The sequence below is a fragment of the Symphodus melops genome (assembly GCF_947650265.1).
Source record: "Symphodus melops genome assembly, chromosome: 12".
NCBI lineage: Eukaryota > Metazoa > Chordata > Actinopteri > Labriformes > Labridae > Symphodus > Symphodus melops.
In genome coordinates, this window is record NC_136702.1 from 15,097,216 (window position 1) to 15,121,079 (window position 23,864).

Here is a 23,864-nt window from a genome sequence, read left to right on the forward strand (position 1 = left end):
GTAAAAAAGCAAACTGTTTTTTAACAATTTAATAACCTGAGCAAACTACAGAAGGTTTTTACAAAAAAACCCAGGCTTGACTCTGGGAAACAACATACAAAATAACATACATACAAACAAATAAAAGTATTTAATTTCCTTTTATTAAAGGTTTTCTTTTGTGAACCTTTTGATTCAAACACTACAATTTTTGCCCACAAGAAAAAAAAAACGTTTTAATAACTATTATTGTGAAAATAGACAATCAATCATCCAAAAGCTGTCTTTGGATTTTTGTAAAATACAAAAAAAATAGGTTTCGTACAGATTAGTTTTACAAATAGCAGTTGTATTAATGCTGTTTGAATTACACAACTGTTCAAGACATTATAGTCTATGTTCAAGACAGACTGTGCATCCCTGGTCGCCTACGTCTTTCAAAGTGCAGTGCGTCATTGTGCGTCAAACTGAATGTGAGTTTTTATTGGTTAACGGTCCCGATTCAAGAAGGTACACGACCCACGTGATCCCCTGCCATTTGATGGTATTTCGACATGGGGAGTTAATGCTACGGAGTGACAGTCGAGCCGATATCAATTCCAGTTTCTATAATTTCTGTTTTCATGGTATCAACATAACTGGAGACATTTTAGTGGTATTCATTTTGTGTAAGTCATGCGACGCAGTAAGGTTGAAGTGGACCGGTACGTGTCCACAGTGCAGAGTTCGTCTCCCTCACTCAAAGAGGTAAGTTGAGCCGGTGGCTAATGCTAGCATGTTCATGGCATCATGTAAGACCAGCATGTCAGCTAAGCGGTACAAGAACAGAAACTAAACAGGAATCGGAGGAGCTTTGGTGTTAATGAGCGTAAGACGGTGTACGTTGTGTTAAACGTAACCTCTGTTTAACGTCACAGGCTATCTGCGTGTTTGTATGCTAACCCGGCTTGTGTCCTCCTCCTGTCTGCTGACAAAATGCGCGGCATGCAGAGCTGGTATTCAGCTAGCCGTGCTAGTTAGCTTTCACGGAGTTACTTTGACTACTTGTAACAACAACTGTGAATGGTTTGCATCATGAAAAATGTGTCTTCATCTCTCCTTCACACCACAATACTTATTAGTATTAAATTATGTAGTAACTAAGAGGAGGACATTTACCATTGAACGATCGATTAATTAAATGTTGCCACAAGTTAAAGGACTGGTGTGTATCACAACCTACTTTAAATAGTTTAGAAACAAAGTACTGATAATGGTTTACAGGTTTGTCCACTGAGGTTATGCTAACATACCAAAGGTGCTAATCTTCAGGTCGACATATTGAACAAATGCGATGGATGTCTTTGTCAATAAAGAGCCTGATGTCAGACAACATTAATGTTATTATGAAGCTAAATGTTCACGTATGCATTGAATAGATCTTTATTAAAAGTTTTAATGCTAACCTCACACCAGTCTACTTTCTCGAGACACCTTGTAAAGCTTCTCTTAATACCGTTGTGTTTTTGACTAGTCGCTCATCTAGTAACTAAGTTTGATAAAGTAAATTTCCTATTTGTTGATTTTTTTTCCCCCCCCCAGAAGCCAGTCAAAGGATTTTTATTTGCTAAATTGTACTTTGAAGCAAAGGAATATGAACTTGCTAAAAGGTAAGCACTCAAACAAATAGCTGAAGAAATGTTATGCCTTCCCAAGAGGTCTCCTGAAGAAATCAACAGCTGTCTATTACACTTTTCCCAGACATGTGTCAGATTATCTCAAAGTCCAGGAGAGGGATCCAAAAGCACACAAATTTCTTGGACAACTGTATGAGAGAGAGGGAGATATCAACAAGGCAGTCGGATGTTACAAGGTATGAAATACAAAAACAAAGCTCTTGTATGAATGCATTAGAGCTGGAAATCAATGATCTCTCCAGTGGTTTTATTGAAGAACAATAGTAAGAATTAAGCCAGTTTTGTTTGGTCCGAAAGTAAACATCTGCCCCAAAGGGATTTTGTCACCTGTGCAGTGTGTAACCGTCATTAATCCTCGAGCCTTAGACTCTTGATTTTTTTCACTAACTTCAGCCCTACTCCCTCTACAGTATCTGACTGAGTCATGAATAAAGTATCTGTTTTGTTTGTTTCTGGAAGAGACCTGCCATTTTGCAGGTGTTTCTCCAGTGTGACACTGGTATGACTCTTCTTTGTGTGTATCTAGCGCTCCGTAGATTTAAACCCAGCGCAGAGGGACCTGGTGCTGAAGGTGGCTGAGTTACTTGTGAGTAAAGAGGAATGTGATAGCAGAGCAGAGTTCTGGGTGGAGAAAGCTGCCAAGCTGTTGCCAGGAAGCCCTGCAGTCTTCAACCTGAAGGTGAGGGACCTTCACTTCTTAACATCTCCATTATGTCTCACTTCAGAAAACTAAGTTATCTAATGAAAACTTTTTTTTCAACCAACTGCTGCCATAATGTCCGATTTCCAAACTCTGATTATGATGAATGAAATGTTTCCTACATGAGGAGGTGATTTTAATTATGTGAAGAAAGAATAGCACATGAACCCGCTCTCTAAGTTAATCTCTGCATTGTGCAGGAGCGTTTGTTGAGTCGTCAGGGCCAGCCGGGTTGGAACCGGCTGTTTGACCTCCTCCAGGCCGAGCTGGCAGCAAGGCCGACGGATCCTCATGTAAACGTGAAGTTGGTTCAGCTGTTCTGTCAGGATGGACGGTTGGATGAAGCTGTTAAGCATTGCCTGTCTGCTGAGAAAAAGGGCACACTGAGCAACAGTCTGGACTGGCACACGGTTGTGTTGCACACACTGCAGGTCTGCATATGTTCACAGGATATTTCACACATTTGTCAGTTTTGAAAACTGAAGTCTGACCCCTTTAAGTTGAAACTAATACAAAATAATGTTTGACCTTTTTTTTCTTTCTTTTCCCAGGAGTATCTCGCTCAGCCCAGTGTTGCCAGTAATGAGAAAATGTGTCGGCATCACCAGAGAGAACTGCTGATGACCCACTGCAGCCTGCTGAGAATCACACTGTCTGAGAGCAGTGTGCAGCCCAGCCTTGATGCCCTCAGGACGTAGGTCACGTTGAGATGGAGATGACTTAATATGTTTTGTTTATCAGGCCTGGTTCACATGTGGGCAGGGTTTTTTAAACAGGTTTTCCTCCTCTGTATCAACCATAGAATAGTAAACATTTGGCTTCTAGTTTAACAAGGACAGTGACAAACAAACCTCATCTTTAATAAATACAAGATGAGAATAATGTCAGTTGAACCCACAAAGCACAAGATCCTGTTTTCAGATGTGTTCTAAACATTCGAGACAACTTTTTGCTACCATTTGTTTTACAGAAGCATCTCGATAACTTCAATGAACTGCATATAAATTGATTGTCTGTGTCTCTATGCTTGTTTAGTTTCGACCAAGCTATGCAGAAGCTGAGCAGCACTGCTTGCTGCCACATGGACGACCTATGTGAAGTCTTTGTCGAAATGAGGGGTCACCTCTACCTGCATGCTGCCACGCTGCTTTTGAAGCTGGCCCAAGATCGCCAACACACGTGGAGGGCTGTCGTCGACTTGGCGGGACTGTGCTACCTGTTGGCATTCCAGGTACTGACACGGTAACATTGTAAATGACAGGGATAGACGGGGAAAGCATATAACCAGAGCTGGATTCTTTGGTTAATACTGATTCTTGTCATGCAGCGTTGACATGTTATAGACGTGAATAATGTTGTTGCTTATTAATTCAACCATATCTTTCCAGAGAGTTTCCATTTAAAAACTTCTTTCAGGAATTTATAAAATACTGTTTGACGTTCCATCAGGTCCCCAGACCAAAAGCTAAAATGACCAAAAGAGACCAATCAGCGCCACAGCTTCTGGAGCTCCTTGCCAACGATCGTCAGAGCCAGACGGGCCACATGTTGCTCAATCTGAGCACGGATTCAACCACCTTGATCAGAGAGGTCCGTCCCAAGTGTCACGAAATAACATTGGAAATATAAATGTCCTTGTGTTAAGTATGACTTGAATACAAAAAAAAAGTGACATACCCATTTAAAGAGGAACCACTGTTCAACCATTCCACATGCAGAATGAACTTCTACAGAGAAACCGTTGTATGATTTTTAAGTCGTAGAAATTTGAAGAGAGGTAATGATTATGTTTTCGATGTGTAGGTGGTGGAGGCGTTTGGGAACCGGAGTGGTCAGGACTCGCTCTTTGAACTCCTGTTTGGACCACAGGCTTCTACAGGCTCGTCCTTTATCGCCAATGATGACATTCATTCCATTAACACTACGGCTCCAGAGCTCTCTCAACTGGCCAAATGGGATGCTGGTACGAAACCAATACTAAAGTAGCCTGAAAGCTGTATAGTTCAGTTGTTCAGTGTTTTTGTTTGTACTTAATTGTAGTTTGCTTTCAGTTCAAGTACAAGTGATAGTTTGTTTGTTTTTTATTTGTCTAAAAAAAAACAACTAAAAGTGAAGAACATAATTGTAAGTTTTAATTATTCCAACGTTGCAAAAAGAACTAAACAAAAGGTGCCATTGTTATAGGCTCCGTCCTGCTGCATGGTGGGGACTTGCAGCATCTCTGCTGGTTGGGGCTCCAGTGGACCCTCCTGGCCCAAAGACTGGCCCTACGGGACTGGCTAGAGCAGCTCTTTCCGAGGCTTACTCTGGAAACTTCTAAACTGGACACCAACGCACCAGAATCCCTCTGCCTGCTGGACTTAGAGGTAAGTGAATTCATGTGGGCTGGTGAGGCTTTGGAAAACTAGTGAACTGTTATACAGTGTTAAACACAGAAACATTTGTTTATGCTTTCAAGTAAACAACAAATAATAAAATATATAAAGAACAAGAAACAAAGATTTTATAGTCAAAGTGTGTAATGAGGTTCGTCATAAATATCCATGTTTGTATGTACAGAGTGAAGCAGCCTCAACATCAGTAGAATGTAGATATATGTCTGGTACATATCATGACATGTTCAATATTGATCTGCTTGTTCATGTTCTGCTTTTAAGTCAGTTTGAGTTTAGACTTGACCGAAAAATGTGAATGCACATCTATCAGAAGTCTATCGATAAATGTTGTTGCTTAGCGTGCTCCTGAAACTGTCCGTGTCAAACAGCACATTCATAGCCCACAGTATGAAGTATTTAGTTCAAAAAGGGACATCTGCTGCTCTTTGGTTCTAGTACAGTCCATTTACCACACCCCATTTCGTTCTTTGATCTAAAATTCAGTAATTCTTCCTAAAGGTTAAACTGTGCCTCTGTCTTGTGTTTTTTCCGTGCAGGTGTTTTTATATGGTGTCGTGTTCTGTAGCCACTGTCAACTTCAGGAGACGGCAAAGATCAGCCGTTCAGTGAACCAGCAGCAGCAGCTCTTTGAGCCTCGCTGCCTTCCCCTTCCCCTCCTTCGCCTCCTGACCACTGACAGACAGAGGGAGTGGTGGGACGCCGTCTACAGCCTCATTCACAAACGAGCAGCGTGAGTACAACAACAACAAAAAAGTGTTCAAATGATTATTTCATCCACAAGTGGCCTCAACTGATATCAGTCAATATTTGGATAGCACCATTTGATCACAAATGTTAATCTCGAGACACTTTACAAACAAGCAGGTACAAATTTAGCAAGATGACAGAGGAAAGGAAAAACATATCTGAAACCACATTAATGATATTATTTGATATACAGAGACAACAAAACTCTTTCAGAATAGTATTAAAGAAAAGTTTTCAACTACAGCTGTAGTAAAAGTATTTGTGGCTCACTGTCTGGGTGTTGTGAAAATTAAGATATTATGAAGGTAGCAGTAAGTTTTGACTTCTAGGACATAATGTTACATAACACACTTCTGACCCTCCCTTTTATTGATGGTTACAATGTACCTGAGACTGAGCGCTCTGTCAACACAGCAGAGCAGGGATGTGAACAAGCTGACGATATGCAAATATTTAGCACAACATTCAAAACATCCAAATCTGTTCACCCGAAGCAACTGCCTCTATCACCCTTTTGCCATCTCACTTTTGTTTTTGAGGTCTGAAATCGGATGCTCTTAGACTTAAAAGAGTTTCCTACGCCTTTGGATTTCTTGGGCTTCCAAAACAATTGTAGTCGTGGAATTTTATTGGAGAATTTATCCATTTATGAAAAGTACCTGCTCTGCTCTGTTTTCCTCAACAGTCAATTTTCTCTTTGCCAGGCAGATCTTTTTCACAAAACGCTTCGTGCTTGTTCTGAAAATATCTGTCAACATAACTTATTTTAGTTTTTCGCTGATTTCTGGCAGCAGACTGCTTACCAATAAGACTACAAATCTACCGTTTGTGCAGGAGATAACGCACATTTAGCTTGTCGTATAGTATAATAAAAGCCCAATAATTAAATGTAAAGGGCTGCACGTTTTTACCGGAAGTCTAAAATACTAAAACAATAATAATAAATAAAAAGTAAACAATAGATTGCATTTTCCTTTTCTGGCAAAACCACATGGAGCCACTGGAGAGAGACAAAAGAGGTGCATGCGGCTCCCAAGCTGTGGGTTGAACATCTTCAGGCTAACGCGTGCATAAACAGCAGGAAAGGTTCAGTGTGGTGGACCGATGGACGCTGGGTTGACTGTGATTCTTTATGTACCACCATTTGAGGAAAATGGAATCTGTAGTTTCATCTGTAGTCTTTGTCTTCACTGTTTTACAATAAGTGATATGAACAGATTGAATGATTGCTCTCAGTGTAAATGTGACGTATTGATGTATATGTTCTGTTACCTCTGCTCCATGTGTCCTTGTAGACCTGGTATGTCAGCTAAACTGAGGATGATTGTGCAACACGGATTAAGCTCTCTAAGGGCCGGAGAAAAACATGGCCTTCAACCAGCACTGGCCATCCACTGGGCTCAGTGTCTGAGCCAGACGGTATGAACACACACACACACACACACACACACACACACACACACACACACACACACACACACAACACACAACACACAACACACACACACACACACACACACACACACTTTTTGCCACTGGCTCAGCAAGTAGCTGGAGTATTGAATTAAATAGTCACTTCAATGATTTTCTCCTTTCTAAGGAAAGTGGTATTTTTCTGAATGATCAAAATTCTGGATTTTCGGACATGTACATTTTAACCACGTGATTGAAATACCCAAGAAGATGATAGTTTGGAATCATCTCACTGTCAGTCTGCTGATTTATTAGAGGACATCTCTAAATAGAACAGGAAAACAGAATAGTACTTTATTTGTTTACAATCTGGAAAGGTGTCTTTAGCTTCACAAAAACATGAAAGAGATGAAACTGTATTAAACCATCCATTCACAGCTCGTGTCCAAACATTATTTAACACATTAACTCGCACAGCTCTCTGTGCTCTGTTTGTTTATACAACGTTTAATGATCATTATTACAAATGTCACCAAGTCAACGTGAATAAATAGAAAGTCAAAATGAGCAGAAGAGGACACAAGACTAGATCATGACGAACAAGAAAGCAGTGACATCAAATGTGGTGTTTAAAAATTCGAAAGTGAAACAAAGCCCTCATAGTTAGGATTATCATTTATAGGTTATATACACATAAATAATGTTATGATTAAAAGATTTAGTATGAAAACTGTCAATTCAGAGTGAAATTCATCTTTGTTCCGTTTTGTTTGTTAGTTAAAACACAAAAACAGTTTTTCTTTTTCGTGAATTGTAGCCAGTTAAAGCAAAGAGAATCTGAAATGGATCACAGGCCGTGAAATTAAATCCAAACCAAATCATATTGTTGTCCAAAGTAGGAGTTGAATGATTATTAACACTATCACATCAGTGAGCTGCACAGAGATGAGAGCGGAGCAGGAGGAGACTCACTGGAGAATCTTGTTTGTAATATTCCAAATTCTTCTTTTTTTACTCTGAATGCTCATCAATTCGAAATATCAGTTTTTGGTCTCTTGAACTTCTAATTATCCACATCTGCCCTGAAGAAAACAATACTGCTCTTCCCCTAGTCCAAACACCCCACGATCACATCATGATGAAGCGGCTGATTAACTTTCACATCTCCTATTGCATTGTGCCTTGATTTAATCTGAAATTCCTTGTGAGATTAAAAACTTTTTAAATCCTTAAATTAGACTACGTCCGTTTGCCACAGTCTAGATTTTTAATGGTTAATACCAGCTACTTTAGCCTTCTCATCCTGAAGATGTCTTTTGTGGATTTCCTAACCCAGGGTGACGGAGTCAACTCGTACTACGATCGGAAGGAATACATCGGCCGCAGTGTCCACTACTGGAAAGCTGTACTTCCCCTGCTGGAAAAGATCAAAAACAGACGGAGTATACCAGAACCACTCGAGCCCCTCTTCATACACTTTCCATCCAAAGATATCCAGGTTGGACTATTTCCGTGCTTCTCTTTCAAGATAAATCAACAGTGAAGAACTGTCTCAAGCTGTTGAGGCTTTGACTCGATTTAGATTTTGCTAAATTTATTATCAATCAGTGAAAATTCTCTCAAATCTGTGATCAGTAAGCTAGCTGTTTATTGGATCTGTGTCGAAGTTTACAGTATGTTAGAAGTTGGTTTTATTCACTGCAGCTATCACACTGGTTGATTACAATTAAGAACTGAATCGATGTTTGCTGACACTTTCATGATTTGATTTCAGATCGTTGCTGTGAAGGGTTACGAAGAGGAGGCCACGGTAGCATATGCAGCTCTGCTTGACATTGAAGGCAAGACAGAGGAGGCCATTGCTACCTTGGAAACCATCAATAACATGTCATCCACCTGGCATTTGGCACAGGTTTGTCAAAGGTTCTTGATCTACATCATATGTAGAATAGGATCCTCTTTCACAAACTAAAGTAACCAAAATGAATTTAGTCAGTTTAATTCAGGTTGAGCTTACATTTTCATCATGGTTGTAAATGTAATAGTTAAAAAGGAATAATACATGTTCTATGAAGGTGTATGAAGCAGAGAGAATTACTCCTGTGATACCCCGCAAGCCTCAACGTCCTCTTTTGTTATTGTTTTGATTGAGCGCCTCCTAGCGGCAGATATTACATACTGTGGTTTTAAACAGAGAAGGTAATTTTCTTGTCGCCTTGACATGTTGACGTGATCTTCTAAGTCGCTACTTCCCAGCAAACACAAGAATCTTGATGCTTGGCAACTAGGAGAAAAGAATGTCCACACATTAACTTTACAGATGAGTTAGAATACCAGAACAACCCGATATGTAGTGGGCAAATCCAATTTTCCAACAAAAAAGTTTGGTAATATGGGTGTCTGTCATTTTTAATTAGCTAACTTTTTTCTTTCTGTGATGTTTCCTTGGAAGATTTACCAGCGTCTCTCAGACGAGGCCAGCAATGGTCTTGAGGAGACACAGGATAGGTGTGTCACTTTTCTGAAAAAGTTCAGGACCTACCTGTCCAAGATCTACAATGGAAATGCAGACGATATTGAGAAGGTAGGTCCCACTTGTTTAAGCTCAAAGCAAGGTGACACTTTAACTACATATCAAGCACAACTAAAAAAAAAAAATTTTCTCCGAGATGTTGTCAGCTTTCCAACTGTGTGTGTTATATTTGAATCCCAGCTGCCTGTTTCCATGGAGGAAATTGTGGACCTCCTTAATGATGTGAACCAGCAGCTGGGGGAGAGTGGTGAGGCCATGGATGAAGAGGAGGAAAAAGAGGAGGTTCAAAGAGGACCAGCACACTCCAGCCCAGCTACAGAAACCTCTGCCAGCATATCCCATATAAAGTTTTCCACACCGTCTCCTAACAAAAGCATCTCTCCTTCCAAAAGACACCTGGTAGGTTCAGTGATTCAGATAATTATAAAAAAAATCTATCTAGTCTTTCTGCATGTGGACAGTTGGATTAGATTTGTCGCAGAGATGTATAACACGTGTCAATTGTTTTTCCAGATTTCTCCCAAGACACAACCACATTGGGTAGAGGACCAGAAAAGTCTCCTGCAAATGCTTTGTCAGCAAGTTGAAGCTCTCAAGGTCAGGATAAGATAGTAGAGATTATTTTCACACAATAACACGATAGATCCTGTGAGTAGAAATAATTTGAACACATTTTTGTTTGAGAATGGAAACCTTCTGTTTTTATATCACCAGTTCAAACAAACGGTTATCTAAAGACACATTTCATAAAGAGAAGGTATAAACCAAGCTCTTTAAGAGAGGAAATCGAGTTAGTGGGAAGCCATCTAGAATGTAGATCTAATCTTTTAACGTTGTTAGCACTTTGTGCTTAACAAACAACAGATTGGAGTGATGATATTAATATCACATCCTTCTTGAACAACCTGTTTCAATAAAAGCCGGCTTCTCACTGCGGTTGAACTGAATAAAAATGAACAGTTGGACAGTCGACATCGGATCAAATTGAATTATTATATAATAATTCAATTTGATCCGATGTCGACTGTATATATGTATATAATGTTAACTGCATGTTGTACTGTAAGTGGGAGGGGGTTTTTTCAGCAAAGAAGTCGAAAAAGATTCCCTCATAAATGTTCTTGTTTTATAGAATGAGGTTCATGATCTGAGACACAACTCTTCAGGAAACGTCGGCTCTCCTCATCACAAGATGTACGGGGAGAGCTACGGGGCTGAGGGGCTTCAGGAGCCTTTTACCCCAGTCCAGTCCTACCATGGGGCCCCTCTAACAGGTTTGCATGTGTGATTAAAATCAAATTAAGTCTAGATATACAGTTCCATATTTTCACCGAGAAGTATTTGGCAGAATTTTGTGATTAAAAAAAAAAAACCCTTTATATTTGTATCTCAGTTGCCACCACAGGCCCTTCTGTTTTCTACAACCAGTCTCCAGCTTACAACTCCCAGTACCTTCTACGCACAGCAGCAAATGTAACCCCCACTAAGGTATTTACCAGTGTTTTAACCCTTTTTTAACCAGTAAAATAGAAGTATTAGAATACATTTATATACATTTATTCTTTGTTGAAATTTCTCTACACAGGCTCCGATGTACGGTATGAACCGTATACCACCACAGCAGCATATGTATGCCTACCAGCAGCCCACTCAAACACCTCCATTGCAGACAGCCCCAGCCTGCATTTACCCCCCTCAAGAGCAAGTCTTTGGTGCCCCTCTTCGGTTTGAATCACCAGCCACGAGCCTTCTTTCCCCGTATAGTGAAGAATATTATGGCCAGAATGTGACCCAACAAACCACTAACCCTCCACTTCCAGAACCTGGCTACTTTACCAAGCCATCGGTGGTCCCAGTTCAGCCACCAAAGAGCATTGAAGGAAAACCTATTGACTTTGGTAAGCTCCCCTTTGGCCAACAGGCACCTGCCGAAGTCCAAAAAGTGCCTTGTTTTGGAGGAGCCGCAGTTTCCCAGTCAACACCTTCCACTGCTTTTAAATTCAACTCCAACTTTAAATCAAACGACGGAGATTTCAGTTTCTCAGCATCCCAGGCCAAGCACAGTGAAAGTCTGCTTGGTCTTCTTACGTCAGACATTCTCTCTAAAAGTGATGCAGAGAAGCCTCAAGTCGAAGAGCAGCCCCCCAACCAAACTGGTATCTTCACATTTGGAAACAAAAATGTCAGTGGCTTCTCCATCGTTGACTCCGCTCAAGGCACGGGCACTGGGAGTCTGTTTGGAAACATGGAGCAGCCATTTAAATTTGGGGATATTAACAAGCCAGTGTTTGGGGTCGCCAAGTCTACAGCAGAGGAGGAGAGAGCAGCGGAGAGTGATAATGACAGTAATCATGTGGAGGATGATGAAGATGGTCCTCACTTTGAACCCATTGTACCGCTTCCCGATAAAGTAGATGTCAAAACGGGTGAAGAAGAGGAGGAGGAAATGTTTTGCAACAGGGCAAAGCTTTATCGTTTTGACACTGAGACGAAAGAGTGGAAGGAGCGAGGCATCGGCAACGTTAAAATTCTGAAACACAGCATCAAAGGGAAGGTCCGTCTCTTAATGAGAAGGGAGCAGGTCCTAAAGATCTGTGCCAACCACTACATTACTTCTGATATGTTACTGAAACCGAACGCTGGCTCTGACAAATCCTGGGTCTGGAACGCCATTGATTATGCAGATGAAGAGCCCAAGCCTGAACAGCTGGCGATCCGCTTCAAAACAGTAGATGAGGCGGCACTTTTCAAAGCCAAGTTCGAGGAAGCCCAGACAATTTCGCTCAAATCGCCTGTCAAGCAACATCAACAAGATGAGAAAGAGGTAACCCTTAAAAATCCAGTGTCTTTGGCTGCCCAGTTTGCTCTCAAAGAAGGGGAATGGGAATGCAATGTGTGCTGTGTAAGAAATAGTCCGACAGATATGCAGTGTGTCGCTTGTCAAAGTGCAAATCCCAACTCTTCATCAAAGCCAGACGTTCAGGCTGCTGGTGAATCTAAAACCAGTCCTTTTACTTTCAAATTTGGGACTGACGCGTCCAAACCCAGTAGTTCTAGTTCTACATTTACAGGATTTGGCGGGTTTGGAGCTTCTGTTCCCACTTCATTTACATTTGGCACCAGCACCTCAAAACCGACTGACCCAGTAAGCAATTCATTTGGCTCTGCCTTCGTGGCTCAGTTTGGCAAGAAGCCAGAGCAATGGAACTGTGACACCTGCGCTACAAAAAACGAGGCATCTGCAGATAGTTGTGTGTCTTGTAAAGTTGCTAAAGTTTCCCCGAAAACAACCGCCACAGCACAAACGGCACCAGTTGCAGCACAGCCCTCTTTATCAACGGTAGTGTCTGGGTTTGGTTCCCAGTTTAACAAGAAGCCTGGACAATGGGACTGTGACGTATGTGAAGTAAGAAATGAGGCCTCTGCTGATAAATGTGTTGCCTGTAATAGCCCCAACCCTGCAGCTAAATCAAAAGAAGGGGCTTCCGTTAAACCACCAACAGTTACAGGATTTGGGGCTGATTTTGCCAAAAAAGATGATCAATGGGACTGCGACAACTGTCTGGTCAGAAATGATGCATCAGCTACTCAGTGCATTGCCTGCCAAGCTCCTCATGAAGCTCCCTCTTTATTAGCAATGTTTGGTAAGAAGGATGGAGAATGGGATTGTGACATTTGTTTGGTGAGAAACAACGCCTCTTCCAGTACGTGTGTGTCCTGTCAGACACCAAATCCTAATGCTAAAAGCACAGCCAGCAGTGCTCCTTCAGCCTCCACTTTCAGCTTTTCCTTTGGAACAACAAGCTCATCAAGCCAGCCTGCTGGAACTGGGTTTACGGTGCCTTTTGAGACTGGCAGCACCTTTCAGTTTGGTCACAATAAAGATAAAGGTTCCGCTGCTTCTTTTAAGTTCGAAGCTCCTCAGTCTGGATCTAATGCTAAAAGTTCATCAGGCTTTTCTTTCTCGATGCCTATTCCAGCTGGTGGCTTTAAGTTTGGGATTCAGGAACCTTCAACAGAAATTGCCTCCACCGATAGTCAAATGCCTCCATCAGGATCAGCCTCCAATTTTCTAAAAAGCATAGCTGATGGACACAAGGCGAAAGAAAATGTGTCTCTGATCTCAGTGGGCCAAACGGAGCACGATCAAAATCCATTAGTTGCAGGAGGATCAAATGCGTTCAGCTTTGCAGACTTGGCAAACTCAACCGAAGGAGACTTCAAGTTTGGTCAGAAAGACCCTGATTTCAAAGGATTCTCTCGGGCTGGAGAACAGCTGTTCTCCTCACTACAAGCAACCCCTTCAAAGACTGATGCCACAAATGACCTGGAGGATGACGACATGTATAAAACCGAAGAAAATGACGACATCCAGTTTGAACCAGTGGTGCAGATGCCTGATAAAGTTGACCTGGTGACCGGGGAGGAAGACGAACAGGTTCTTTACTCCCAGCGTGTCAAACTGTTCCGATTTGATTTAGACACAAGCCAGTGGAAAGAGCGTGGTGTGGGAGTCCTTAAACTCCTGAAGAACAGCACTAATGGCAGGCTGAGAGTGCTAATGAGAAGAGAGCAAGTTCTTAAGGTATGTGCCAACCACTGGATCACCACCACCATGAATCTTAAGCCCTTAGCAGGCTCTGACAAAGCCTGGATTTGGATGGCCAACGACTTCTCTGATGGAGATGCTAAACTTGAACAGTTGGCTGCTAAGTTCAAAAGCCCTGAGCTCGCTGTGGAGTTTAAGGAGAAATTTGAAGAATATCAGAGACTGCTCTTGGACATCCCTTTGCAAACCCCCCATAAGCTTGTTGACTCGGGTAGAACAGCGCATCTCATTCAGAAAGCAGAGGAAATGAAGTCGGGGTTGAAAGACCTGAAATTCTTTTTGACAGAGGAGAAAACAAAGATCAAAGATGACGACAACCACGAAGATGTTACAACATCCAGCAACGTTTCAAGCCTTGTAATGAAGCCTCATGGTGAAACCACCGGTCCCACTTTGGAATGGGATAACTACGACCTTAGAGAAGATGCTTTGGATGATACCGCCGACTCGTCAGTGTATGCCTCACCCCTCGCCAGCAGCCCCCTGAGAAAGAACCTTTTCCGCTTTGGAGAGTCCACTAGTGGGTTCAACTTCAGCTTCCAACCTGGCATCAGCCCTTCCAAATCTCCTGCTAAACTGAACCAGAGCAGAAACTCAGTGGGCACTGATGACGAGCAGGATTCAGTCCAGGATGAGGAAAGGGACGGCCAGTACTTTGAACCTGTGGTGCCATTGCCTGATCTGGTCGAGATCTCCACAGGAGAAGAAAATGAGCAGGTGGTCTTCAGTCACAGGGCCAAACTGTACCGCTATGATAAGACTCTGGCTCAATGGAAGGAGAGGGGTATTGGAGACCTCAAGATCTTGCAGAACTACGATTCCAAGCGAGTGAGGTTGATAATGAGGAGGGACCAGGTACTTAAGATCTGTGCCAATCACTGGGTCACTGCAGCAATGAAACTAGAACCTATGAAGGGAGCAGAGAAGGCCTGGGTCTGGAGTGCCTTGGACTTTGCCGAATCAGGAGAAGGCAACATCGAACAGTTGGCCGTGAGATTCAAGCTCCAAGAAACAGCAAACACATTCAAGCACGTTTTTGACGAGGCTAAGGTTGCACAAGAAAAAGAGGAACTAATGACTCCGGTGACGCCCACTGTTGCCACTCCGCGAGACAGCGGATCCACAGAATCACCAAAACCTGCCACGACTATTTGTGGGAAAGCAGCTATTGCTGTTCTGGAAGAGACCACCAAGGAACGTACTGAGCTTTCTCCTGAATCCGAGCAATGTGCAGCTAGGTCGCCAAGTCCAGCAAACAGTGGTTTGTCAAAGACAGTGGTGTCGCCTCCTAAGTTTGTGTTCGGCTTAGGCAACCTTCAGAAGATATTCGGATCCCCGAGATCCGAGAGTGAGGAATCTGCATCCTGCGTAAAGGCGAAAGAGTCTGAACCACCAGCCATGGCTTCACCTACAGCGCCTGCATTCAAAATCCCAGAGAAAGGTAACTATTGTTTAATCCCCTTTGATTATTTATGATGATTTATGTTTTATTAAGCTCATGACTGACATCAGATGTTGCCATGATCTTCTTTACTGACCGTGCCATCACCCATCGCAAAAAAATGTCAACAAGAGAAATGGAACTAAATCATTTCCACTCATCCTTCTGCAGCTTCCTGACATGTAGAAACTTAAATCCTAATAATAGAAGTCAATGTAAAAGATCACAAAATCTATATAATGATATGAGTAGCTTTTCTTTCTTTTTTTTTTTTGTTATTAATAATGAAAATTATTTTTGCTTACGCATGTTGAATATGTTGTCGCTTAATCGTAAATCGATCAGTTCCACTCTTCTAATATTCCACATATTACCTTTGTGTCATGGTGACGATACCAGCCTCACAAGTAGTTTCTCTTCGCCCAACAACCCCAACATCCTTTAGGGCTGGATTTTAGGCTTTTCAAAGATAATCCAATGGCTTTTTGGACCAGCTCATCAACCACCCAATTTGAACCCCCAGGTATTCTAATCACTGCAGTGTGTGTTAACACTTCTCAGCTGCCACCGAGCTGAGCCTTACCGCTAGACAGAAATAACCCGGATGCACGGAGTGTTCAAGCTAATCTTTTGCATGTCCAGTGTGCGGATGTGTAGCTATTAGACTAAAAATGAATCCGGTTAATTACAGGAAGTCTTTTGTTGAGAGATCGAATCTGCCACATGTGACCTGTGAGCTACAGTTTTTGTTATTTCAGTCAGAGTCTCTGGTGAGTCATTATGGGATATCTAGTTACTAATGCTGTCAGTCAATAAAAAAAAAAAATCTGATTAATGTTATTAAAGTATGAGAGGTATTGGACAGTTTTCACTTCCACTTTTAAATTTGACTTCTACTCTTCAGGCTAATTAGAGTCAAATGAATAATGAACTTTAATCTTATCAAGTTGCGTCCAGTCAGTTGTCTTTTCCTCCTCTCTTACACACACACACACACACACACACACACACTAGTGTGAAGTAAACGAGGCCTGTTAGAGGGCTGCACACGAGTTTCATCCAGCAACTATTATTTCTCCTGCACACCGCTGCGTGCGTCGTTCAGTTGGTCTTTCTCCCTCATCAATATTTTATTGTCGTTTGGAGAAGGAGGATTTATATGAACAAGAAAGAGTGCAGAAGTTGTCTGTGTGTGGGGGGGGGGAGTTTAGAACTCTCCTGGATGTTGGTCGGGATGATCAGCGATGAATGAATGATGAACGCTTTGCTCCTGTTTTGCTTCTTTTCTTACAAAGCGTGTTCTGTACTCTGAAGAGTCGAGTGAAGAAAGCTCTTAACTCGTGAAACACTCGGCCTGTTTTCAGCACTCGGGCTGCTCAGGGTTCACTGTGAAGGGCAGAAGTAGATTTGACACATGTCGTGCTCGTGCACACTTCGTTCACACACTGATGGCAAACTCTGCCATCAGTGTGTGAACGAGTAGGTGTGACATGGAGTGTAAAAGCACCTCGAGTAGTCAGAAGAGTAGAAAAACACCATACCAGCTGAAGTCCATTTACTGTCATTATAAAAGCTCATGTCATGCAAGAAGACCCAAAAAGAAAGATTAGCTTGTAAAGCAGCCACATCTTAAACAGCAACGACTTCAAGGTGAGTTTACCGAGGAGAGAGAGCTTCTATGCTGCCTGCTGTGCTAGTTAACAGCTAGACAAGCATTTAATAACCGGTGGGCAAAATAAATCCTCACCGACGTCCCTGATACGCTCTTCAAGAATGGAATGTGGTTATTTAATAACTGCAGTTAAAGCTGCTGTATTAAATCAAAAGAGTTGTGTTAAGCACCATCACGTCCCGTCTCCTGAAAGGTGAGCCGAGAAGATTCCACGCACCTCTCTCCTGCTCAGGAGAATGTGCTGCGCAGAGACGATCCTTGCCACTTTTAGTAGGGGACGTGTTAGCAACAACATGAAATGTAATCCCCTTTCAGTGCGGCCCCCTGCTCGGGGAAATGCAGCTCAGCATGGGGCCTATTTCAGTAACAAACCGGGATATTTGTGCTGCCAAATGCAAACTGTACCAAGTATTTCAGTAAAATTCTGTCAAATGAAACAAAAGAGTAGACATCCAAAACAGACGTATCCTTTTAACGCAAACGCATGCTTCTCATTTTGCCGTGCATGAGTTTGTGTTTGTGTGTGTGGAACTAACACCTGTTGCTGTAGAAGACATAAAGCGGTTTAATTCTTGTTTTTTTTGGGTTTTTTTGGTTTTTCTAATCCCTGCCTTCTAACCCTGACTGTGTTTTTTTGTTTTTTTTAACCATCTCTGTCTGCCACAGGAGCGGCCGGGGCAGAAGGAGGCAGTGCAGGGTCAGAGGAGGACTCGGAGGTGGAGGTCGTGTACGTCAGAGAACCTACGGCTGAACAGGCTGCCTTAGCCAGGAAGCTCATGCTGCCGCTCACCTTCTTCTGCTACCAGAACGAACCGGGCTACATCAGCGACGATCAGAGTGACGGTGAGACGGAAGATTTGATGCTAACGTTTTGTGTTGCACAAGAATCAAAAAGATAATTTAAATTAAATGTGTTTGGGGTTTTTTTTCTCATTTTTCAGATGAGGACTATGAGTCAGCTGTAAGAGCTTTAAATGGAAAGCTGTACCCCGACCGTCCTGAGAAAAAGGCTGCAGCATGTGGTGACGGTATGTGTCTAGTAACGCACATTTCATCCCCTCATCGCCTCATCGCCATGCGTTTGTCAGTTGCCATGTTGGCTAATAACTTCTCAGGAAAATTAGCAGCCGTATGGATGGACATTCTCTTCCATTCACACAATTGAAGTTTCACTAACTGGTGTAACCGTATGCAGAGTAAATCCAGTCCTTGAACCTTCATGTTCCTTTTCAGAACAAGACTGCCAGGTCGTGTGGGAGAAGAAGCCGACCCCAGAGGAGGAGAAGAAGGCCAAAAGCCTCCAGCTGCCGCCCACCTTCTTCTGCGGCCTGAGCACCACTGACAGCGACCCGGACCCCGACAAACCTGAAGACTTCGAGACGGAGGTCCGCAAGGCACAGCACGACTTGGTAATGGACGCAACATGAACCGAAAACCAAATGTCATTCAAATCACATCAACATGCAGAATTTATTAGCACATGTGGTCAGCTGCTAAATGTTTATTGACCGGGCTCATTTTAGTGATGCAAGCTCATTTTTAATGATGGACCAATCAGCTTCATGAAATGGACCATTTCCTTAAATATGAACATTATGAACTTCCTTCAGCTGGACACTTGCATTCTTGTCTGGACAGCACATTACCATACATACCATGAGTGTTTTTCTTCTTTAGTCTTTTTGGCTGAACTGAGTTAGAGTCCGAGTTTTTTTAATTTCCTATTTTGAGCAGCTTTGAAGCTGAACTGTTAAATCGTTCCAGGAGGCTGCGTTAAAGCAAACTGAAAAGACCTCGATCAGCTCTTCAGCTGCCCAACAGGAGCAAAGCGCAGGTCCGTCTTCCAGCAGCACAGAAGCTGCAGGCACTACGTCGAGCCCGTCAGAGCAGCCAGCAGAGACTCCCAGCAGCAGCTCCCCCATTGACCTGTCGACCAAAAAGAGCACCGAGCCCGAGTCCAACAGTGAGACTGCAGCTGCGACGGCTCCAGCTGCTAGTCAAGGTACTGTGCACTTTAGCCATGTTAATCATTTGAGCCAAAATGTTTTTCCTGTGTATCACAGTGTTCTTTGTTGGAAACAACGGCAGTGTTGTTTTTAAATCACAGCATTCTGATACGTTTAGTTTCCATCAATCTTCTTTTAACCTCAGTTCTGTGAACATGTAACATTGTTTTCTTCAACCTCTTCAATGCTTTTAAACACTGTTTGTTTGGGGCTCAAAAAGGCTCTATATCATGTATTGTTTTAACTGTTGAGGTAATGTAGGCACAGTTCTTGAGCAGAACTTACATATTTCTACTCTCCCAACGCCTTGATCAACTCAACTTATCTCTTTGGGTGAATGGGATCAGACACCTCTCGACTGTTTATCTTCATCATGATAATTAGACAAAGAAGTGATTTAACCAGCTCAGCTTCAGCTAAGAGTGAGGTTTGTTGGCAACATTTTTACTCTGGATGTGGTGTTGGTGGTTTTCTGACCCTCTTCTAGATCGAGTCTGGAGATAAAGTGCATGTTATTCAGCATTTATTATTTAACATCCTTCCCTCCACAGAATCCTCCAACTTTGGCTTCAACTCGTTCGGAGGCTTCTCCTTCGCCGAACTGGCTCAAAAAACAGACGGCTTTGCATTTGGAACAAAAGGTTTGTTTTTAACAAAGTGGAACATGAAGTAAAGATGAAAACAACTCGATGTATGTCATCTCCTCTGAATAATATTGTTTGTTTGTTTTTTAAGGAGAGACTGACTTCTCATGGGCAAATGCTGGCGCTGCAGTTTTCCGTTCTGCAGCGCCGAAAGCCCCAAAGAACACCGGAGATGAAGATGGAAGTGATGAAGAGGAGGCTACTAATGATGTGGACATTCACTTTGAGCCCATAGTGTCACTACCAGAGGTACCTCTAACCTCTGATTCCAAACACTCTGCTCTTGTTTTTTTTGTTTTTTTTTATGGCATGAAAATGAAGTTTAATGGTTATCTGAACTCTGTACCTCTCAGGTGGAGACAAAGTCCGGAGAGGAGGACGAGGAAATCCTGTTTAAGGAGCGCACCAAGCTGTACCGATGGGACCGAGACCTAAGTCAGTGGAAGGAGCGAGGGGTCGGAGACATCAAGATTCTCTTCCATCCTGAGAAACGTTTCTACCGTATCCTGATGAGAAGAGAGCAGGTGTTCAGAGTTTGTGCCAATCACACGATCACAGAGGCGATGGAACTTAAACCCATGAATGCCTCGGCCAACGCTCTGATCTGGACTGCCACCGACTACTCGGGTACAGTCAGTGTTTTGATGCGATAGTATTCTACACTGGACCTGTCTGTTTTAGCCTTTTACAGATACTTTCTGTGGTAGCTGCTCGTCCCACCGATAGAGAGCAAGTTGATGTAGAGGTTCACTGGCTCACATTTAGCAGTTAATTTTTAAATCACATCATTTTGATACTGATATACATCACGATTCTAAAACATGACTACTCATTGTTTTGACAAAATCTGGATCGCATACATTTATTGCACTTAAACACTGTTAACACTTTCTGAATACTTTGCAAAAAAAGACATGAAAGAAAGAAATTAAAATGAATAAATGGGGAAAAATATGAATATACACACTCTTTAGCCTTCTATACTCTTCTTAAGCGCTCTTGTTTTTTTCAAACCAACCGAGCACACACTGCTGTAAAGGAAGAGAGGGAGTACTCAACACATGACACAGCCAGTAGTCATTCAAACTCCATTATCTTGTTTTCATGATTGTGGGAAGCCAAAATGGAAATTGAAACTCCATTAATGCTTTTCAGCTGTCCTTTTTCTGATTTCCTCTTTTCTTTTGTTCGGATTATCCAGATGGTGAAGGAGTAGTGGAGCAGCTAGCAGCCAAGTTCAAAACCCCTGAGATAACCCAATCCTTCAAGAAGACTTTCTGCGAGTGTCAGAGTCGTCTTGGCAGCGGTGGAGATTCCTCGTGTGTCTCCTCTCCTCAGATGTCCAGAGTTCAAGAGCACTCTCGAGACACTAACCCACAGGTTTTCCTCAAAGTGACAGCTGATGGCCAACCACTTGGCACAATCAACATCGAGCTCTTCTCCCATATTGTCCCCAAGACGGCTGAAAACTTCAGGGCTCTCTGCACTGGCGAGAAAGGGTTTGGGCTTCGGGATTCCATCTTCCATAGAGTCATACCAGAATTCATGTGTCAGGTGAGTCAGGCATTAAAGTCAATTAGGTCAAATATTATTCAAGTCACTCAATACTCGCTGAATCTCAGACAAGGAAGAATGTTTTATATTCAGCAAATCTCCATGTGACATTTCTAACAAGTTACCTCTTATGTCTCTAAGGGTGGTGACATCACAAACAGTGACGGCACAGGAGGCAAGTCCATCTACGGCAACCAGTTTGAAGATGAAAACTTTGACGTTCGGCACACAGGCCCCGGCATTCTGTCAATGGCAAATCGCGGACGTGACACCAACAACTCCCAGTTCTTCATCACACTGAAGAAAGCCGAACACCTGGACTTCAAACATGTGGCTTTCGGTTGGGTTTGTGAAGGAATGGATGTGGTTCAACGGATGGGAGAGCTGGGCACAAAAGGAGGCTCACCCTCGAAGAAGCTCGTCATCACAGACTGTGGACAGCTGTAGCCTCTCGTATACTTAGCTCAAGATGTACAGCTCTGTTTAGGTTATGAAATGATGTGACCACTGTGCGGCACTCACCAATCTGCTGCAACTAAATGCCTAGTGGATAAACAATTGAGAATAAAAAAATGTATGCATCATAAGTGTGGTTCCATTAGCGTGGAGTAAGAAACTATTTTTGCTATCACATGACCTTGTCATGAACGAGAAACATGGCACAGTATGTGTGAGGAGGTCAATGTACTTTTGCTATGTTGCACTTTCATCTTAATCATCTGTCAATAAATTCTCATGTTTATTTTTGTGTATAGTTGTACATTGCCTTTTTAAAATGTTCTTTTGTCTTAAATTTGTTCAATTTAAATGTGCTGGTTCTCTTGTTTGTTTTTCTTAAAAAAAAGTCTTGTCTATAATTTCAAGGTGACACTTGTTTGAATGCACCAAGATTTGTAACCATAGCCCTGCCTTCTCCCAGAGGACTGCCTCGATCCTTTTTATTGTTCCCTTGTGATTTTGCTGTGTCTAAGTGGATTTCACGATAGCCCTTTTCAGATTGCCATTTTAAGGCACTTTTGTGGAAACGCAGTATGCAAAGTGCTAATGTGCTTACCTCCCCATATACTGGAGTTTTGTCACTGTGTTGCACGGGGGGGGGGGGGGGGGGCGGGGTGTAAATCATATCTGGTGCTTGTACCAAACTAATTTGACAACATAAAGGACAAATAAAGTTACTTTACAGGTAATTGATGGTTTAAAGGGTTTTTCTTGAAAGCTCTTTTTTTTCACATTTAAATGGACAGCCACAGAGATTATTTATTTTAATCTTTAATATGAAATGTAATGTTCTTTCTTAAAGTCATGAGAAAATATCAACATTTTCTAAAGTCACCAGGCTTTGATCACTAACGATGTTATAAAGAGAGACTAACATCCAATAATTGTACAGTGCCGTAAACTATTAAGCAGAAACTCACAAGTATGTGCTGATCCCCCCTGATATCTCATTTCTCAAGAGCCCACTCTCTGAAGGACACTCTCCCAATGCCCACCTTCTGGCTTCTACAGGTGTGGCCACTGTTCTCACTGTTGTCAACACTTCTGTCACCCGCATCAGCCAGAAAAGTTATCGCCTCTTTAAACTGCAGTGGCTACCACACGTTTACATACTAAAAGGCCTGTGTGGGACGTTCTGTGAATCAGACCCAATTGCCCCCTCGAAACACAAATCGCTAAACATAATGCAGCCATCCTCAGCAGCAACCTCAACATGGACTACACGATAACATTACACTACATACAAGCAAACCATTGTTCTGCTGCATCACTCCAGTCTTGGGGAATAGAAAAAATCTCTCCCCCAGAGAATGAGACATAGTTAATAAATGACTTTTGAGGCCTTTTTAAACCATGTTTCTATTGTCATTTCAACCATTTAATAAGTACACAGTGAGACTAAATGTTTCTCTTGGAACATGATGCTTCATAAGACAATTGAAGATTAAAAATTCAAGGGAACATAATAGGAAAAATCCACTGACAGGGTTTTTGAACATATTTGCGTAACCTGAGCGTCTATCCACCCACAACATTTAGTTCATTTAGTTTGTTATCTCTTAAAAGTAAACGTGTATCAATAAACATGTCTGCCAAAAATGACAAGTCCATATGTCATTGTGTGCGGATAAGACCGTCTAATTGCTCAGTCATGTTGTCAGTATAACAGTGTTCTCTGGAGGGGTGTTGTGATGTTTACTACTGTATTATGGCTTGAAAGATTTCCTGTATCTGTCCTGTCACTATTAGAGAAGCTGCTCCGATGTCTGTCAGAAGTAAAGAGGGTCATCAGGACTATCCAGAATGGGTAACAGTTTGTTTCGAGTCCTCCTCTCTGTCACCACTACAAAAATAGTCCAGCTTGCAGCCTGTCACAGAGCAGGCCTTCATAATGAACTTGTCTTTTAATTTCATATAGGCTCCTGTGCTGCTCCTGAACAGACCACAACAGAGTAAAGTGCACTAGTTACAACAGAAGATCTCCAACATCTTGCTG

The 23,864-nt window shown here is 42.3% G+C and overlaps 1 protein-coding gene across 1 annotated transcript; it reads left to right on the forward strand.

The window, feature by feature from the left end:
• Nucleotides 1-534: 534 nt before the first annotated feature.
• On the forward strand, nt 535-22,557 carry ranbp2 (RAN binding protein 2). Its single transcript, XM_079356883.1, has 29 exons — nt 535-726; nt 1,561-1,628; nt 1,720-1,831; nt 2,182-2,334; nt 2,556-2,786; nt 2,907-3,049; nt 3,391-3,586; nt 3,805-3,945; nt 4,159-4,318; nt 4,540-4,721; nt 5,288-5,481; nt 6,794-6,917; nt 8,248-8,409; nt 8,686-8,823; nt 9,364-9,495; nt 9,625-9,843; nt 9,958-10,041; nt 10,577-10,718; nt 10,838-10,932; nt 11,030-15,494; nt 17,833-18,009; nt 18,108-18,194; nt 18,400-18,575; nt 18,931-19,168; nt 19,724-19,813; nt 19,908-20,065; nt 20,170-20,443; nt 21,018-21,370; nt 21,512-22,557. The coding sequence occupies exons 1-29, from the start codon at nt 655-657 to the stop codon at nt 21,815-21,817; spliced, it is 9,072 nt and encodes a 3,023-aa protein (XP_079213009.1). The 5' UTR covers nt 535-654; the 3' UTR covers nt 21,818-22,557.
• Nucleotides 22,558-23,864: the final 1,307 nt, after the last annotated feature.

Bases quoted from the DNA above. Each gene is read 5' to 3' on its own strand.
- ranbp2 (XM_079356883.1), top strand. From the start codon at position 655: ATGCGACGCAGTAAGGTTGAAGTGGACCGGTACGTGTCCACAGTGCAG. The intron at 5,482-6,793 runs GTGAGTACAACA...GTGTCCTTGTAG, and splicing joins CTCATTCACAAACGAGCAGC to ACCTGGTATGTCAGCTAAAC. The intron at 8,824-9,363 runs GTTTGTCAAAGG...TTTCCTTGGAAG, and splicing joins CCACCTGGCATTTGGCACAG to ATTTACCAGCGTCTCTCAGA.